The 20130-nt window shown below is 44.4% G+C and overlaps 1 protein-coding gene across 1 annotated transcript in view; it reads right to left on the reverse strand.

Moving 5' to 3' along the window:
* Positions 1–13501, reverse strand: part of MYBPC3 (myosin binding protein C3) — a 70243-nt gene extending 56742 nt beyond the window's left edge. The window contains exons 1-5 of the mRNA XM_077322437.1: positions 13345–13501; positions 3788–4054; positions 3262–3369; positions 1997–2083; positions 1756–1904 (exon numbers count right to left, since the gene is read on the reverse strand). Coding sequence (XP_077178552.1) covers positions 1756–1904; positions 1997–2083; positions 3262–3369; positions 3788–4054; positions 13345–13369 — 636 coding nt within the window. The 5' untranslated portion in view covers positions 13370–13501. The remainder of the gene's footprint in view (positions 1–1755; positions 1905–1996; positions 2084–3261; positions 3370–3787; positions 4055–13344) is intronic.
* Between the last annotated feature and the right edge of the window lie 6629 nt (positions 13502–20130).

A 20130-nucleotide genomic window follows, 5' to 3' on the forward strand; every position in this document is an offset into this window, starting at 1 on the left:
GCCTTCTCCACCCTCTCCACCCCACCTCTCCCATGCCCCCACCCACCCCTGCTCGCCTCTGCCGCCACTTCCACACCCCGCATTTTATACCTCCATGCCGCTTCCTTCCTCCCACCGGTCCTTTCGTCCTCCATCCCTTCCTCCCTCCTTTCTGCCTTCCTTTCTGCTTTTCTATCCCTCTTCCTTCATCTATTTCTCTTTGCGTCTCTTTCTTTCTTTCTTTCTTTCTTTCTTTCTTTCTTTCTTTCTTTCTTTCTTTCTTTCTTTCTTTCTTTCTTTCTTTCTTTCTTTCTTTCTTTCTTTCTTTCTTTCTTTCTTTCTTTCTTTCTTTCTTTCTTTCTTCCTTTCTTCCTTCCTTCCTTCCTTCCTTCCTTCCTTCCTTCCTTCCTTCCTTCCTTCCCTCCCATCTTCCTCCCTTCTTTCTGCCCCTCCAGCCACCTACCCCGCTAGCGCCCGCTGCATTTTGAGTGCAGCGGGCTTTATTCCTCGTTGCGTATAAATTGTTTTTTTCTGGGTTTTCTCAATTCAGTTCTGCCTCTCGTCCCACCATGCCGATCTCGCTCTTTTCCACTGCTCTAGACAGATGCATGCTCTATCTCGATCTACCCCACAAGGCTGTTGTGTAGATGGCAGCCTCTGGCTAAGCTGCTTGCCCTGCCACAACCCCTGTGAAAGGGTCATTCGGCTCCCAAAGGGGTCCCAACCCCTAGGTTGAGAACCACTGTCCTAGCGGAACTTTTTTTTCTTAGGAAGAACATGGGATTTCCCCTGCTGAATCAGTCCAAAAATCCATCTACCCCCGCTTTCTGTTTCTCACAATGACCTAAAACTATGCAGGATATGGGCAATAGAAGTCCTTTGCTGTTTCTCCAACAGCTAGTATTCAGAGGTATACTGCATCTGAACATAGAGATCTCATGTAGCCATCGTGGCTTATCATTGTTAAAACGCCAATCCTCCCTGAGCCTAATTTCCTTCTAAATCTATCTAAATCAGTGGTGAACACTCCATCCAGTGGCAGCAAGTCCTCTGTGTTCATATGTGTTGTTTAAAGATCTCCTTTTCCTATTTCACTGTTTGGTGCTAAGAAATTTCTGTGTAGCCACTTTCTTCATCCCATGAATAATTTTAATGTGCCTCTATGTGTCCCCCCCCCCCCAGACTAAAAGATCAAGCGTTCGCCTTTCTATGCAGGAAAGAACATATTTTAGCTACTCCTTTCTGGCTCTACAATGTCCATGCTGAAATGGAGTGATCAGACTTGTACATAGTATTTGAATGTGGCCCCACGCTACAACTTTATATACAACCGTTACAATAGTACCAATTTTGTTTTCTGTCTTTTCCCTGGAGATTCCTTATTCTATTAGTTGCATATAATTTTCCTTAGCAAGTTAATAAACAAGATTTTCTTTTTTGTGGCTGCACACCCAATTAGCATCCATCATGACCAAGATATCTTTCCCAGTAAGTCACTGGCCATTCATACCCTATCTCTGTATAAGCAGTTACCCTCATTTTGTTGTGCACTTGTCACATTCAGAGAGCTTGTTTCATAGTTCAGCATAGTCAGCTTAAGACTGCACTATCCTACACTATCCTGATTGACTTGTGTCAACTGCAAATTTGGTTCCCTCACTGCTCCCCCTTAAATAGGTAAGTAGCACCAGTTTCAAATAAATAGCTTCAATGAAGCTCCCATTTATACTAATGTATCTGATGAAAGCAGTCAAGATCTTGTTTCATTCATTGTACCTTGTTATTTCGATCATAACTGTCATGAAGCTGGAGATGTTTCCCTACTTTGCTTCCTAGGTCCATCCACTTTCCTTTGAACCATTTCACGGAAGGTTTTTTCAGCAGACTCTCTCCTGCCACTACAGCAGTGAATGTGATATTCCCACCTTAAAAGGGAGACATAGTAAGAGGAATCTGTGACCTGAAGTTTAAAATCTCTGTTGAGCCCTGGCATCATCGGAGTAGGTTGTGCACTTACCATCAGTTACTTCTCCATCCTGTGGCCGAGACACAAAGAGACCGATAGGGTCAACAGACACTTCTTCCTGGGCTTCTGCTGGAGGAGCTGAAAAGTTTTTGTTTGAGAAACTGCATTATTTGTTCCAGAGTATGAAGCAGATCTTTATATAAGCCCCAGGATCCACTTGAGGTATATAATATGCCCCAGGGTGTGATGTGGTGCAGTGTTTAGCTTGCTGGTTTTGACCTTGGTTCCAGTGATGCTTACTGCATAACTCTCCTACCTGTATCACAACTGTGGGATGCCTGTCCCTACCACGCTTATACTGTTTTCATTTTCTCTGCGATAGCTGATTTAAAAGCAAAGAGGGGATTTTTTAATTTGGCCAAAGAAATACAAAGAAACATAATTGTTATCCTACAAAAGAAACCTTATCAGCTGTACGTGGGAAATGGCAGGTTGTGCCCCAGGGAGCATTTATGCCATACTCTAAAGAGCTGATCCAGGTGTTATGATCTGCCAGGGGGGAAGGCCAGCTGACTGCATTCTGCCACAGGTGCAGCACTGGCCCTGGTGGCCCAGCTCCCATGGCTTAGTCATCACACTCCCAGGCCCCCTGCCCATTGGAGAGTGGGGGAGGGTGGCTGGCTGGGCCATCCCACTGTGCAGGAGTCCTCCCACCTGCCACCCCTATCTAGAACCCATTTTAAAAACAGGCTTTGATATTAGTCAGGTATAATGCCATAGAATCAGGTTAAATTCCATAGAGTCTGTCCTCTGAAGTTGCCATTTTTTCCGCAGGAAGTGATCTCTCTAGTGTGGTGATCACTTGTGCTATTCAGTTGTCGTTTTAATTATATGTAACCCACCTTGACTCAATTAGAACATTTGTAAATAAATTATAAAGAATAAATACACAATACCCAAATAATGACGTGCTCAGCACCACTCTATTCCCTTCCCCCAGTAAAAGATCTCCCCACTGTGTCTTCTAGCCAAACCTGAGTTTGGGATTCCCCTCCACTCCTACTCCCAGAATGCTCAATGTGTACCTTCCTACACTGTGCAATGCAATTGTGCAGCCATCATTTTGTGGGAGGGGCGTGTGTGTTTCTGCTTTCAAGCACAATTACTTGTATGACGGACATGCAGAGTGATCTGTATACTGGCCCCGGTCTGATTATTCTTTGTAGGTGCCATTTAACTTCTTCCATTGATACTGACCATCTGAATTTTTGACCAATGTGTCAGCAGTAGATACTGCCAGCATCACTTCTTCTCACCTTCTGAACTCTTGCTGTCCCCTGTCTGTACAGCATCTGCTGCAGTGGGCACATTGGAGACACTTGGTTCAGGAGGAGCTTCAGCAGGGATGACTTTCTCTACCTCTTCTACAAGGAAGAGATAATAAAGAAAGATGCAACAAGCTACATGCTGTTTTGGGGTCCATAGTGGAAATGAGACGATCTTCAGCAAAGGGAAGACTAATCAGCATCTTGTGATTGAGGCACAAGAAGTTTCAATTCTACTGCCACGAGGAAATCCAAATTTTTTGACAAGCAATACTAAATTAGAACAGGGAAAATAAAAAGTTAATAAATGTAGGTGATTTTTTTTCTTGCAGAATTGGTCTTTGTTTTTTTTTAAACAAGGTTAAAATTGGTGAGTTTATTCACAAAGCAAATTCCAGTCAGCAAGTAATTTTCGAGAAGTGAGAAGAGTGCATTAGATTCTCATTCAAGGTTATTTAAAGGCTGATGCATTGTTAGCTGGTTCATAGTACACAAAATTCTGTGCCAGGCAGTCTACCTGGTTCTTTGACTTTCAGTTCAAACTTGACCTTGGAACTTCCAGCAATAACAGCGTAGGCCGCCTCGTCCTCTTTCCCAACGTTCTTAATGGTCAGGGAGTGCTTGTTACCCTCTGACTTTATGGAATACTTTTCACTTGCAGTAATTTCTGTACCATTTTGCTGCCACTTCACTTTGATGCCTGTCTTCTCCGTCTCAGCTTCAAAAATAACCACTCCTCCTGCTACAACATCTGTTGTCTTTGGTTTCTTGATGAAAGCTGAAGCTAAAGAAAAAGATGTTTATTTTCATTCAGCAATGGTTTTTTAAAAGCCTATTTGTCCTTTCTCCAACCTTCTCTTCTACCCATTGTGCATAGGACGTTTCTTCAGGCATATTTAAAGCTGGAACAGTTTACTCTTTTGGGGAGCAAAATAAATTATGCTCAAATGCCTGCTCGAATCTTACTTCAGCTATGATCTCATTGAGAATAGGGAGGTGGCATGTCCGTATTACCTGGCTGGAATGATTCATTTGTGTTACTGTCCATCAAAAACTTTCCAGCTGTCTTTGGCCAAATGATTTGTAAAGGGCAGGAAAAAGTGTATTTGAAAATTAGGCTTCTTGTATCACCATCAGTCAATTCAGAAAACTACTACAAGCACACATAATATGTTTTTCACGGGTCAAAAACCTGATACATATTAATCTGCTTTATACTGAATCATTACTAGCTCAGTACTGTCTACTGAGACCTAGTGGTAGCTGCTCTCAGGGGTCCCACACAGAGAAAGGTCTTTTCTAACATCTACTGCCTGAAAAATTCATACTGGACATTCTAGGAACTAAATCTGAGAACTTTTACCTGCAAAAGTAACAGCATGAGGAATCTGCCCCTGGACAGCCTCTCATTGCTGGTGGGTTTCAGTGCTGCTTCCATATGACGTCAGCTGCGACCCAAGGCTGTGTAGGTCAGATTTGCCTCAATATGAGGGAAATCACCCAAACTGCATTTACTACTTCTTATAGCTCTTCACATCAGGGAGCAACCAGGGGCAAGCCTGTGTGGAGGGAGAAATGTGCGACAGTCCCTGCAGTGTTTTGCTTGTCCTCACCCCCCCCCCTTGCCACTACCTGTGGTGTAGTGGTTAGGAATGCGGACTTCTAATCTGGCATGCCGGATTCGATTCTGCACTCTCCCACATGCAACCAGCTGGGTGACCTTGGGATCCCCATGGCACTGATAAAGCTATTCTGACCGGGCAGTAATATCAGGGCTCTCTCAGTCTCACCTGCCTCACAGGGTATCTGTTGTGGGGAGAGGAAAGGGAAGGCAAATGTAAACCACTTTGAGACTTCTTTTTTCTAGAGAAAAGAGGCATATAAGAACCAACTTTTCTTCTTCTTCTTCTTCTTCTTCTTCTTCTTCTTCTTCTTCTTCTTCTTCTTCTTCTGTTCTGAGAATTTTTTTAAAAAAAATTGCAGTCTGTGTTGCTGCTGCGGGACCACAAAGCTACATTCCCCAAGTTAAAATAAAATCTTCTGTGCATTGTCTTCATTGATTTTGAGATCAGGTAACCAAGATACATTCCCGTTTGTGTTTTTTGCTATTTGGTTTTTAACAAAAAAAAGGAGGGGCGTGTTATGAATCAGCCCTTTCCCAATCAGCCAGGAATCTGTGCTCTTTGTTTTTAAGCCCTACTGTTTACACACAAACACTCATCGCGGTCCAGTTACAATTCCCAGCCTCTCACAAATCTACCCAAACATAAATAGAGACCAAACATGAAAGATCCCAAAAAGGGGGTGGGTGTTTATTGTCGTGGTATTTCTCCATAGCAATGCAGAAGTGTGAATTTAAAAAATGTTTCTGTATAGTGTCATTACCACATAGCAACATGGAAACACCTTTTTTAAATAAAAAAAAATTAATTTGGGGGGTCAGCGTGGATGGAAATTTGAATCCCCGAAACAACCACTGTGCTGGGATTGGTGGCTTGTGGTGACTGACAAGCCCAGTAGCAGAGGGAGAAGTCCGCATTGTTTTATCTTGCTGCCTCGTTGGGAGGCAAAAAGCTGCAACGAGGTGGAGGGAAAATGTGGGAGGGGTCTTCCCGTCAGAAAGTTTGCAAATGTGATTCTGTGCTGAATCGTATTAATGATATAAAATCATATATAAATTCCATAAAACATTATATAATGGAACTCCCCCAACCCCAGATATTTGTTTGTTTGTTTATTATTGCCTTTGTATACCGTTGCTCCCAGCAAGCTGGCTTGCAGTGGTTCACAGAACAAAATACAAACAATATGGAAATAGAACTATTTTTTTTTCTTTGCTCACTCACACTTATACTTACTTGTACATATGGCCAGTTTACAGGTTTCTATCAAATCAAGAATATTTTGTGCATGCCAATTCTTCCCATATAGGCTTATTGATTGTTCAGGTATTATTTTATGAAGGCAGCTGTTTCTGTTTTTATTCTGGTCTCCAACTAGAAGTTTGGCATATGTATTTATGTATGTGTTTGCTTCCTCTACCCCCTGTCTTTCTCCTCATTAGGGACCCAAAGCAATTTACATTGTTCTTCTCTCCTCCTTCTTATCATCACAAGAACTGTTTTTCTTGAGTTGCTGTTGTTAATTTCTGGCTAAACCCTGCTGAGTATTAGCTTTCTTTTCCCATCATTGCTGTCTATAGCAAGATCCAATGTCTAAGATATTAATAACATTTAAGTTGAAGATATTTTTTCAGAGTTACATTGTTTTCTTCATGGCTGATTCCAAGCCCCATCATTCACTATCAAGGGTAGCCTAGTCCAAAGCATATAAATCCAGGCTGGGACAGACAGGCCAGTAAGACCGTTTATGCACTGGGAACTTCACTGCCCCAGCTCCTGTGCAGGAGCACAAATTGGGGGTGGATGAGGTGCACTGAACCAAATTCTCCCCCATGTGGGTGCAGGAAGAGGTGGGGCAACCGGCCACAACTAAAACTGCCGCCTGCAGCCCGGCATTAAACCTCCAGTGTGTAAACGGTCTAAGAGAGTCTAGTGGCACCAAGTTAAGGCAAGGGACCCTTGAAGCTGCTGCTATCCAGGAAGGAACAGCAGAAATATAGGAAAATCAAAGAACTCAGTGGGTGGGTGATGCAGTGCTGCAATGCAGCATTGGCTTCTTTCAGTTCAGGGAGAGAGACATTCCCTAGATAGCAAACTCTGAAAGCAGAGAACTGCGAATTTCTAAAAAGAGCGATAAACAGTACAGTTGGGAGCCAAGCCAGTTTGGAAGAGTACCATGGAACTGGCAACTATCAGTTGGCACCTCTCCCCATAGCATTGGGGATAAAAAGATTTAGAGAAATGTTTTTGTAGAAGCCTGATCATTATCACTCATCCTCAGTGCAATCCTATAAATGTATACTCAGAAATAAATCTCATTGCGATATGTGGAACTTACTCCCTAGTAAGAATGCTTAGGACGGCAGCTCCTGTTAGCCACAAAACTATCCATAAATATGTTAATCACTTGACATTGTACTTTGTAAAAGTCCCAACTTTTGATGGCAACTTTTCACGCTATGCTGCTGGCAAGAACTTGCTGCTATGCAGCTGCATATTTCAAAGGGGGGGGAGTTATATATATAAACACACACGTGCGCGCGTACGTACATACTATTAACAAGCAACTCAGTAAAAAAAAGAAGTGGAATTGACTCCAGCACTTTACTGTGATTGTCATTTTACAATATATGCTGTATGCATTTACATGGGAAATCATATTGCAGGTCTTCGACTGAGGCTGGGCGGCAAGGAAGACCGTGGCCCCCTTGCAGGAGTGGTGGTAGCACATTCCTCCCCCTCCTGGGTGTATTATTGGGAGGATGATCAGGTCTGGGATGTATTTTTGCTGCAGCATCTTTATCCCCATGGGGTTTTTTTTTACCGTACTGTATCTGTTTTATGTCTGTTTTAAGGGGTTTTATTGGGCTTTTATCTAGACATTGTAACCTGCCTCGAGCCTTCGTGGAGAGGTGGGCAATAAATTGAAATAATAAATAAATAATAAATGGTTATGTATAGAACATGTTAGTCTCATAGTGGCATTTACAATAAAGCATGCCAGTTCTAAGAGGCCTCAATATACTACTTCTAGGAGAGTAGCCATGTTATTTTGTTTCTGCCTAAAACTAGCTAAAGGGTCAAATCAGCTGAAGTTCTTTGCTGAGGTGGCATAAATCACCTTGGTTCCAGTCAGTAAAAGCAGCTGACTTATGGAAAAGAAATATCTCTCCTGACATGGGCTATGAGGGCCAATTCCACACCAAACTTAATTATTGTTCAAATACAATTAAAAGGAAAATAACATTGTTGTTGTTGTTGTTAGGTGCAAAGTCGTGTCCGACCCATCGCGACCCCATGGACAATGATCCTCCAGGCCTTCCTGTCCTCTACCATTCCCCGGAGTCCATTTAAGTTTGCACCTATTGCTTCAGTGACTCCATCCAGCCACCTCATTCTCTGTCGTCCCCTTCTTCTTCGATTGCTCCCAGCATTAGGCTCTTCTCCAGGGAGTCCTTCCTCCTCATGAGGTGGCCAAAGTATTTGAGATTCTTCTTCAAATACAATTAAAAGGAAAATAACACTGGGAGGCCTCAAAGGCATTTCTGTTGACTTTCTGCATAGAACTGTGTAACTGTGTCAAAGCAGGGCCACATTGTCAGGACTCAGATATTTCCCCAAAGTTGGGAAACACCCTAGGTTTGCAGAAAAATCTTAAACCAGCAAGAAAAGGGAGGAGGGCTTTAAAAAACCTAAATGTAGCATTGGAGACCAACAGCTGGGTGAGAAGGATCCCCTTCGCCCACCATGCTACCAGCTCTACTCTCCACAGTCTCATCAGTTAGAAGCTGATGGGAAGGCAGCTAAGATGGTGGGCAAGGAGGCTACCTCTCACTTGTTCATTGCCTCAGTTGCCCTCCCTAAACTTTCCTATCAACTTCTAACTGAGACTGAGGTGACAGTGCTGGAGGAGGAGGGGGGGTGAGAAGGAGACCCCATTGCTGCTTCACACAATCATGCCAGTTAGAAGGCAATGGGAAAGTTTAGGGTTGGTGGCTGAGGCAGTGAGCTGCTGAGAAAGAGACTTGCCCACCTCCAGAGCTGCCCTTCCTAAACAGGGTGCATGTGGGGAGGCAGGGGACTCACACCACAAACTGATATGTTTTGTTGCAGGTTTCACTTGTAGCATATACCTGAAAGCTGATGTTACAGTACATCTAATGGCCTGAAAATGGCCTCATTCTTGGGCTTTATGCCAGCAACACTATCGCCTTGAAATATGCTTTGGAGGAAATAGGAGGCCACTGAATTTTTTTCTTTTGAACTTTTTGTGTTTTCAGAAACTCTGCTCCCTATGGTGATTTTTTTATTTCATGAGATGGCAACTCAAAATCTGGCCAGATAAGAAGATGATTTTAAAGAGATAACCCAAACACTGTAATTGTTTGAATGCCTTCTACTGTCTGTGATTTTAGTGTTATATGGCTAGTGCAGTCCCAGATGGTGGGGGAAAATGCTACTTTGAACACTAAATATTACAATTATTTTTCATATTACAAAACTATCTGGCAATGGACTTCAATTCTATAGATGGAAGTGCTAAGTGCATTGGTGAGGAAGCTTGTAAACATTTTGCTCTGGAACTGTATAAGGTCCCTGTAAATTCCACAGCTGAAACAGCAAATGCACTGGCAAGCTTCGCTGGTCCTTGATCTCAAGTTGTTAAAACTCCCTATCTTGCATTCTTCTCCCTCTTCAGCAGCTGAGATTGTAAATTCCAGTAACATGAGTAAAACTCTAGCAGTGAGGCATGCACAGGGAGAGGGTGGATTATTTGATAAGCTTGCACATGTAACAGTTCTGTTATCCTGCTGCACTTCTTTCTCTTTTTAGAGTGTATCAGGTGAGTAGTATTCAGGGCCTTTCCGCACATTGAAAAAAATAGTGTTATGCCAGCGCAATTGGGTAATGCTATAAAAACTTGCGCCTCTAGCCATTCTTCACTTCCTGGCTCTCTTGCTCTCCTCTGCTTCTTGGCACTCTGTACACCTGCTTGAAATGGCAGAGGAGTGCGCTATACACGTGACTCTCCTCTGCCTGATAATCAAGCCAGGCAGCCAATCACCTTCCTCCTTGTTTTAAAGGGACTGAGATGCAAGCTAATTTTTTTTAAAGTAAAACTTCTCCAGTGCTATGCATATGCATCTAATCATTACTTTACTGCTACCCATTACTTACTTTCCTGCTACCCATTTTGGAATTATGAGCTCTGAAGCTTTAAAAAAAGTAAACTTGTTCCCAATTTTTTGGGGGGAGGGGGTTATAGAGGCATGCTTTGTGTGTTAACTGGTCGGGAAAATTTATTTTTTGCTTTGCCTGGATGATTTAACACATATTCATTGCTCCAGGCAGTTTGATTTTTTTTAAAAGCCCTGTCCCCGGGAAAAGGGAGAGGGAGGCAGGTGCGAGGGCAGGTTCCTGGAGGTGGAGATAACACTACTTCGCCTCCACACCTTTCCTTAGCATGTGTTTTCTGGTTGCTCTCCTCTTGCTCATGCTACATGGCTGGGGGTGGATTCCCCAACTAGCACTTTAAAATGGAGGATGTAGCTGCCAGTTTGCTGCTGGGATGCTGGATGCTGACGACAACATGTAAAATGCCCAAAAAATGACATCAGCAAAAGGTAAACCTTTCACTATATTTTCCGGATGCGGAATAGCCCTCAGATTTTCATACAGAAAGCTGGTTTAATTTAGCCGGCTTAGCAAAAATATTCCAAGTTGAGTTCTTAAATATGAACATCACTGTCCCTGGCTCCTATACTTCATCTGGGTATATCAAATGCAATATGTCTATTCATAGACCTAGTATAAAATATTGATCTTTTTATGGTTACCACAGATGCTAAGATTGCTAAGATATCTCAATATCTGGGATACATCCAGAAGTGTAAAGAGTTCAAGCTACTTCATGTATATCAATATATCTAATTCTCAACATGACTATCAGAAACTGGAGATATGAATGGACAAGGCAGACCTTTTGCAAACCCAAGAAAAGCCTCAGGTTCTGAAGAAAACACAAAATGTTAAAAAATATATATTTGTGGTTTCAATGTCCCCAAATAATAGAAACAACTTCAACCGTTTAAGAAATAAATCCCCTCTGAATTCTCAATGACCATTGTGTGGCCACTATTTTGACATCCCAGTTCATGCCTGTTCCCCCCTTTCTTACCCTGGAGAGAGGACGCAGCAGGGCCAAGGCAGGTGGCAATTGCTGGGAAACTTGTTGCCCTGCAATTTGTGTGATACACCAAGGTGTGATGGTGGCTATCAAATGATAACACACAGCTTTCTTGAACCCAGCAGTAGCATCTATACAACTTGCACAACTTGACCAGGTTGGACAGTGGCCACCATACATTCACCTAACAACCTGATACCTAGGGACGCCAGGCCACAGATATCAACCACTGGGAGCATTTAGGAGTGGAGACTAGTGTGCCAGCATCACACTAGTGCACTGATGTCACTTCAAATAAAAACAGAAAGTGATTTAGAATCATAGAATAATAGAGTTGGAAGGGATCTTATAGGTCATCTAGTCCAACCCCCTGCACTGTGCAGGATACTCATAACCCAATCGCTCATCTACTGCAACCTGCCACCCCTTTGCCTTCACAGAATCAGCCTCTCCATCAGATGGCTATCCAGCCTCTGTTTAAAAATTTCCAAAGATGGAAAGCCAGTTTGGTGTAGTGGTTAGGAGTGCGGACTTCTAATTTGGCATGCCGGGTTCGATTCTGCACTCCCCCCGCATGCAGCCAGCTGGGTGACCTTGGGCTTGCCCCGGCTCTGATAAAACTGTTCTGATCAAGCAGTAATATCAGGGCTCTCTCAGCCTCACCCACCCCACAGGGTGTCTGTTGTGGGGAGAGGAATGGGAAGGCGACTGTAAGCCATTTTGAGCCTCTTTCGGGTAGGGAAAAGTGGCACATAAGAACCAACTCTTCTTCTTCTTCTTCTTCTTCTTCTTCTTCTTCTTCTTCTTCTTCTTCTTCTTCTTCTTCTTCTTCTTCTTCTTCTTCTTCTTCTTCTTCTATCAACTTCCAGGGAAGTCTGTTCTACTGAGAAACTGCTCTAACTGCCAGGAACTTCTTCCTGAAGTTTAGACAGAATTTCTTTTGCATTAATTTCATCCCAATGGTTCTGGTCTGGGGCAAGAGAGAACAAGTCTGCTCCATCTATAGGGCACCCTTTTAAATACTTGAAGATGGTTATCAGATCCCTTCTCAGTCGTCTCCTCTCCAGGGTAAACAGACCAAGCTCCCCCAACCTTTCTTCATGCATCTTGGTCTCCAAACCCCTAGGACACTGCAAAACTCCATGGCAAAACCATAGAGTATTTGCAAATCCTAGAGCGTCCTATGATAGCATCTCCAGTTGTTACCAGAAGTGGTCAGCACAATGGCTGCCATGCACCTCTGTACTCTCCTCATTTTCTTCTTTCAGATGCTGTTGGGAATCAAGCTACATTGGTGGGCAACACTGTAACAACCACACTTTTACCAATTGGCCAGGCTATTACTATAGAGAGGCTGCCAAGGAGAGGGAAGAAAGCCATCTGTGTGTGTGTGTGAAACAGAAATTTTGTGAAACAGGAAAATTTGCTTCTAACGTGCATTGAAAGTGCATTATCCAATAATCCAATTTATCACAAGTTGCTGTGAATGCACATCCAACCCATGGACAGTGGCATTGGTGTAAAGCTATTTGTAAGGCAGTGGTATATCCTGCAAAACAGCCAATGCAATATTTGACACAATTAGATGTTTATTAATACAGATTAACAGAAACATTATAGAAAATATACCCTTTTAAAACAGGTAGAACATCATAGAGGAATTTCAGCATAAGATGATTCTTGATTATCTATTGATGTCAACCAACGTATGATATGCAATATTTCAAGCAAAACAGTGACCTGGTAACTTCAGTCCTAAACTTTTATAAAATGTCTATAATATTATAGATTTTTCAGCTGTAAACAATTAAAAGAAAATAAGTCATTTTAAGCATGAATCTTGGCTCCTCTTTCCTCACCTAAACATCCTTTTTCATGAAACACGTTCTGGGTGGCACAGTCTTTCTCAGAGGCTACAAGATCCCAAATGCCTTCTTTTGTGATTCAGTTGTAAATTTACATTTATCTGCATGACAGTGAAGGAGAGAACAAACATGGGAGCCCCTCCCCCCCCCCCCCAATATTCAGGAGGGGTTGAGTAAGCAGCTTCAAGGTGATGGAGTCACTGACAGTTCTGTGTGTCTGATTGCCTCACCCTATGGACCCATATCCTTCCTTCAAAAGAAAGGCACCTGATCCCCCCCCCCACCCATCCTTGTTGCTAAGGCATCTGGCTTTGCTTATTTGGAGGAGAGGTGCTCCGCCCAGCAGTCACTTCTTCCAACAGGCAGGCTACAGTCATTCTTTGTGTCTTGCAGTCCTTACCTGGTTTCTTTGCAGGTTCAGGCATCTTAAGTTTGCCTTGCAAGCGGAAAAGCCAGGATCGGAGTGTGAGCACAAGGCGACTGAATGACTTTCAAGCCTCCTCGCTATACAAATACCCCTGGGATGCCCCCATCCTGCTCCTCCCCCTTGTTCTCCTCCTGTTGTCGGCAGCAGCACCTTATCAACAGCACAGTACTCTTGACAGAATTAATCAGCCTGGGATAAATATAGCTGGCTTCCATGAGTCAGGGAGCAAGAACTGACCAGACTGGCAGCAGTTTATGGGATGGAGGACTTGTGCAAAGTCAGTGCTTACAATGATGCTCTATGCTTAGTCTTCTCTCTGCCACATGGAATTGCATCTTCCTTGTTGCAAGAGGGTTTCCAACAGCCTAGAGAAATGATATCCTGCCCCTTTAATAGAGTCAATAGGTTGTGATTTACTAGGCAGTGCTATTTACCTTCACATTATGGAAGTTTCACCTGTGTGTTTCTCTGTTAAAGGGGCAGGACATTTCCCCCCTTCCAGGCTGTTGGTGACCCTTTGCATACAACACTTCCAGTTGTGAATGTAAAATCAGGCTATCGGGGTAATCTAGGGTCCATTCCGCACCCGATTAAAAAAGTGAAAGAATCACCTAATGCAAACACCATATTTTTGTCGTTTTGCATGACGTTGCCAGCATCCAGCATCCCAGCAGCAATCCGGCAGCTACATCCTCCATTTTAAAGTGATAGCTGGGGCATGCCAAAACTTGGATTCCCCCAGCCATGTCATGCGAGCAGGAGGAAAGCAACCAGCAAGCCACACACCAAGGATACGTGCATTACCAAAATGAGAAAAGTAGCATGATCTCCATCTCCAATGCCTGCCCTCAAGCCCACCTCCCTCTGCCTTCTACCTGGAATGGGGCTTTTTTTGTAGCAAACTGCCTGGAGCAGTCTTGGCAGAGAAAAAAGAATTCCCCATCAGTTGATGCACAAAGCCTCTCAGACTCCCACCCCCGTTCCAAGGCTGTGGTGTGGCATTAAAATAAGCACTATGCATCTATGATTAGATGCATAGGTATCCCAATGGAGTAGTTTCACTTAAAAAAACAAAAACAAACACTTTTATTGCTGTCCCTTTTAAAAAGGGGAAAAGGTGATTGGCTGCCTGCCATGAGTGACAGGCGGGGGGAGAGCCGTGTGTATACCACGTTCTTCCCCTCTGTCATATCAGGCAGCCTTGCAGAGTGCCAGGAAGCACAAAAAAGTGGCAGACGAGAGCAGGAGAGCAAGCAGGAGAGAAATGGCGGGGGGAGTGATTTTTTTTATAGTGTCACACAATTTCACTGGAGTGATGCTTTTTTTTGATGTGCGGAAAAGCCCTAGGTATGTCTATGCAGAAATAAATATTCAATGTGGCTTGTTTTCAGGGATTATTTCTTAGGATTTCTTAGGATTGCACCCTTTGAGGACCGTCCAGTAAGTGTTAAATCCTCCTAAAGTTGTGCTAATTTAAATGAAGAAATAAACACATGCTTAAAACTTATTTGTTTGTTTGTTTGTTTATTTGATTTCTATACCACCACTTGCCGTAGCCTCGCGGTGGTTTACACATAAAATTCTAAAACAATAAAACCCCAATAAAATCCCCATTAAAATAACAATCACAGTGGGGACCATAATCTCTTGTAATCCCTCGTTGTTCAGGGTGGGGCACTAGATCTAATCTAATGTAATGAGAGCCGGGGCCGAGATGAAGTTGGGAAACAGTTGGAAAACCCCTCCCCTGGGACTCTGCCCCAGCCTCAATCATATGCCTGGCAGAAGAGCCCCGTCTTGCAGGCCCTGTGGAAAGCTGGTAACTCTGGCAGGGCCCTCAGCTCTTCCGGGAGCTCATTCCACCAGGTTGGGGCCAGGACCGAAAAGGCCCTGGCCCTGGTTGAGGCCAGGCGTACGTCCCGGGGGCCTAGGACAACCAGTAAATTCATACCCGCTGAGCGAAAGGGCCCTGTGGGGGGCATAAGCAAGCAAGCAGTCCCGCAGGTAGGCAGGACCCAGGCTGCATATGGCCTTAAAGGTTAATACCAATACCTTGAACCTGACCCAGAAACAGGCAGGTAACCAGTGCAGTTGATGAAGCACCAGCTGGATATGGGCCCTCCAAGATGTCCCAGTGAGGACCCTCGCAGCCGCATTTTGTACCAGCTGTAACTTCCATATCAAGGACAAGGGTAGGCCAGCATAGAGCGAGTTACAGTAGTCTAATCTGGAAGTGACTGTTGCATGGATCACAGTGGCCAAGTGTTCTGAGGACAGGTAGGGTGCTAGTAGCCGGGCTTGGTGAAGGTGGAAAAAAGCCATCCTGGTTACTTTTGCGACCTGAGCCTCCATTGAAAGGGAGGAATCAAAAGTCCCCCCCAAATTCCTGGCAACCGGTGCAGGTGTTAATTGCACCCCATCCAGGCATGGGAGGCGCGCTTCCTGGTCCTGCCCTCTTCTCCCTAGCCACAGGACCTCCGTCTTGGAGGAGTTGAGTTTCAGACGACTCTGCCTGAGCCATCCAGCCACCGCTTCCAAACAACTGGCAAATGTATCTGGGGGGGAGTCCAGCCGTCCGTCCATTAGGAGGTAGAGCTGGGTGTCATCCGCATATTGGTGACATCCCAGCCTGTAGCCCCAGACCAGCTGGGCTAGAGGGCGCATATAGATGTTAAAAAGCATGGGGAAGAGTATCGCCCCCTGTGGAACCCTGCAAGGGAGCCCAAAGGGGTCTGACAACTCATCCCCCACTGCAACCCTCTGCGATCGGTTCCGGAGGAAGGAGACCAGCCACTGCAGCACAGTCCCTCTAATTCCAGTTCTGTCGAGGCCGTGAGCCAATATCTCATGGTCGACTACATCGAATGCAGCTGAGAGATCTAACAACATGAGTATGGCGGAGCCGCCCCGGTCCATCTGGCACCGGATATTGTCCGTCAGGGTGACCAGCACAGTCTCCACCCCATGGCCAGGATGGAAGCCAGACTGGTATGGATCTAGGGCTGAGTTTTCCTTCAGAAATGCTAGTAGTTGGTCTGCTGCTGCCCGCTCTATCACCTTACCCAGAAACGCAAGATGCAAGACTGGGCGGTAACTGGCAGGCTCTTGGGGGTCTAGCAATGGTTTCTTCAGTAAAGGGTGGACCACTGCCTCCTTAAGTCCTTCGGGGAACTCTCCTGATGCTAAGGAGAGGTTGATAATCTCCCTCAAAGGACCTCCTATCCGCTGGTCATCTGATTTAAGCAACCAGGATGGACAACAATCAAGCGGGCAAGTGGTCGCCCTCACTGTGCTTAGTAATCTGACCACTTTGGTTAACGAGAGCCATCTGAAGTCATCAAACACTAACCCCTGTGATGGCCACGGAGCTTCCAGTTCACTAACTGTATCAATTGTGGCAGGTAGGTCATGGCGGAGCGACAGAACGTTGTCCGCGAAATAGCTCGATAAAGCCGCACAGCTTAAGTCCAATTTCTTTATTGTTTGGCGCCTGTATTCGAGGGCAGTAAGAGATCTAATCACTCTGAATAATTGAGCTGGGCAGGAGCTCGCGGATGCGATTTTCCAACTGAAATTGCTTAGATGATAAAGTGCTTCACTTTGACTGATTCATACTTTTGTATAACATCTTGAAATGTTTCTGCTTTGCTGCTCACTTCTTAGTTACTGTTTTGTTTTTGTTTTGCACTGGTAGCTGTCTGGGATAAACTAAGAGAGCTATGTTAAGGAAGAAGGTCAAACCTTCCTCCACAGTACACAAACTGGTAGCACAGGAGGACAAGGTAAGTATATGCAGAGTATCATCCCCTTCCCACCTGGTGGGGAATGGGTGGGTAAGAGTTACCAGATCCAGGTTGGGAGACTCCTGGGGATTTGGGGGTGGAGTCTGGGGAGGACGGGGACCTCGGGGGGGGGGAGGGCAATGCCAAAGAGCCCACCCTCCAAAGCAGCTGTTTTCTCCAGGGGAATTGATCTCTTGTCATCTGGAGATAAGCTGTAAATACAGTGGATCCCCAGGTCCGACCTCAAGGCTGATATCCCTGAATGTTCTAGAAATATCTGTATTTCCAGTAACAATTACATAGTTTCTACCTTATTTATTGCAAGTAACCTGAAGCATTTAACTTTGGGATCATGGCATTTTGGTTTCTGCCTTCCCAAGTCTCCTGTCTCTGCTCCATTCCAAAGATTGGGCCAGGTAATCCCAAAAAGTGGATTCACCAACATATGTTGCTTTACCTAATGGAGAGCAGCCAGCAGCCCACCAGCCAACGAAAGAAGAAGAAGAAGAAGAAGAAGAAGAAGAAGAAGATTTGGTTCTTATATGCCACTTTTCTCTACCAGAAGGAGTCTCAAAGCAGTTTACAGTTGCTTTCCCTTTCCTCTCCCCACAACAGACACCCTATGAGGTGGGTTAGGCTGAGAAAGCTCGGTCAGAGCAGTTTTATCAGTGCTGTGGCGAGCCCAAGGTCACCCCGCTGGTTGCATGTGGGGGATGCAGAATCGAACCCGGCATGCCAGATTAGAAGTCCGTCCTCCTAACCACTACACCAAACTGGTATGGATGCTCAAATGCACAAGGCCTTGTCCTGTGCTCCTGCCCCCTTTTTCTGGTGGACAAGCGTGCAAGCGATGACAGTAAGAATTTCCCCCCAACATCTCTCCTTTGAAGAAGCCTCTCCATCAGATCACATGGGGGAGCTGGGCGCTCTCTTCTCCCTCCCTCCCTCCCTCCCTCCCTCTCTTGAGGGGCAGGACGAAGAGCCGCAAGCTCACAAGAGACAGCCAACCAGCAAGAAAAGCCCCAAGGCTTTTGTGCACGTGAGGGGAGAGGCAATAGCAGCAGAACAGAGTTTTTATTTTCTTTAAGTGAACTGCCTGGAGCAATGAATAGTTATTCAATCATACCGGCAAAGGTAAAAAATATATATATCCCCAAAGTTGTAGCACAAAGCATGCCTCTCTAAGCTCCCCCCACAATCAGAAATGAGATTTATTTTTAAAAGAAGCAAACCTTGTCATTCCATAAGCAGTGGCAATAAAGAAGCACTATGCATCTATGATTAGATGCATAGTTGTTTCAACGGAGAACTCCTGATTTTTTTTTTAATTAGCGGGCATCGCATATCCTTCAAAGCATGGAGAGAGGGGATTGGCAGCCTGGCTTGAGTGACAGGCAGAAGAGTGTCCCGTGTAAATTGTATTGCTCTCTTCCACCATTACTGGCAGCACTTGTGGAGGGGTTGAAGCATGAAATGGTGGCAGAGAAGAACGAGACAGTAAAAAAGATGAGGAGGGGCTGGGAGATGCAATTATATTTAGCATTACGCCACTCAGCTGGTGTGACGCTATTTTTACCCATGTGCAGAAATGCTCTTCCTGTTGTTTTAGCTCAGATCTTGTTCAAAACACCAACGGAGAATATTTTTCACTTGCTGTTGCTACTGTGCTATTGGCTACCAGATGGCAGTGTTGGAATGACAATAATATTATCCACTCTGCATTGCAACCCAAAGTCTATCAGGACATAACCTGAATCCCAGAGCTGCATAAGGCTGTCTTCAAACTTTCAAGGTCAGCTTTGGCTGAGATGATAGACTGGACAAAATTTGTTTTGACACCCATTCTTTAGGACAGAGTGATGTATTTCTTGGGGAAATACCGATGGGGAGGAAGGCTGCTAGAGGAGCAGCGTAAACTGCATAAACTGTATTGGGTTTTATATCTGTGTTGTGAACCACCACAAGCCTTTTGGGGAGTGGCTGTATAGAAGCTGATATTCAGAATCAAAGGTCAATGGAGAAAATATGGACTCTGGACTAATTCTACTATAGCAAGAAGTCCCTCACGATGTAATGTCTGCTGCTAAAGTGAAGCAAACTAGAAAATCTCCTTCAATGCACAGTGTACTGTACAGGCAGGACATTTGTCAGAATGTGAGACAGGCTTGGACTGAATAAAAAGTGCTTTTCAGCTCCTCTGCTGCTGTTGTTATGTAGATGTGAAAACTCAAAAGGCAGTTTGAAATGTACCAGGTTTCAGAATCAATTGCTAACAGTGCTGGAAGGCTGATTTAAAATCACATGTCAATCATTCTGTGCATTGCTATGCATCTGATTTTGGCCATGGAAGAGCTGGCTTGGAATGGCAGGCAGTCACTTTCAGGGAAAGGGGAAAAGACTTTTAAAGAACTAACAAACCTGCAGAGAGATGTCTCTTGCCCTTCCGAGAGGCTTAATGGGATGTTATTTACTAGATGATGTTATTTACCTTCATGCCATGAAAATCTTCAGCGGCTCATTTCTTCACATTAAGCCCTTAAGACTCCTTTGGGTAGTGAAAAGCAGGGCATAAAAACCAGCTCTTCTTCTTCTGCTTCCACTGAAAGTTTATTCAGGGAAATCTTTTTACAGCAAGTTTTTGATTACATAAAAAGGAACATAAGTAATAAAGATGAAAAATCAGAAATAACAATAAAAATACAATAGAAGATCAGACATACAAAAGTCATAATATGCAATTAATCAGTTTCATATTTATCATACCTATTAAAATACCTTATATTATTGATATGTTATGTTATATCAATAACATATCCACAGCCTCTCTAGGCCTCAGTGGGGCTGCCCGGGGTGGGGGGGGGGGAGGGAGGAGGGGAGTCCCCACCAGCACTCCCACCCCCAGAAGGCCCACCGTCACCTCTTCAGGCCTTTGTGGGTCTGCAGTGGGGAGGAGAGAAGGCTAGTGAATGTATTTTAA

The sequence above is a fragment of the Paroedura picta genome, chromosome 2 (genome assembly GCF_049243985.1).
Source record: "Paroedura picta isolate Pp20150507F chromosome 2, Ppicta_v3.0, whole genome shotgun sequence".
NCBI lineage: Eukaryota > Metazoa > Chordata > Lepidosauria > Squamata > Gekkonidae > Paroedura > Paroedura picta.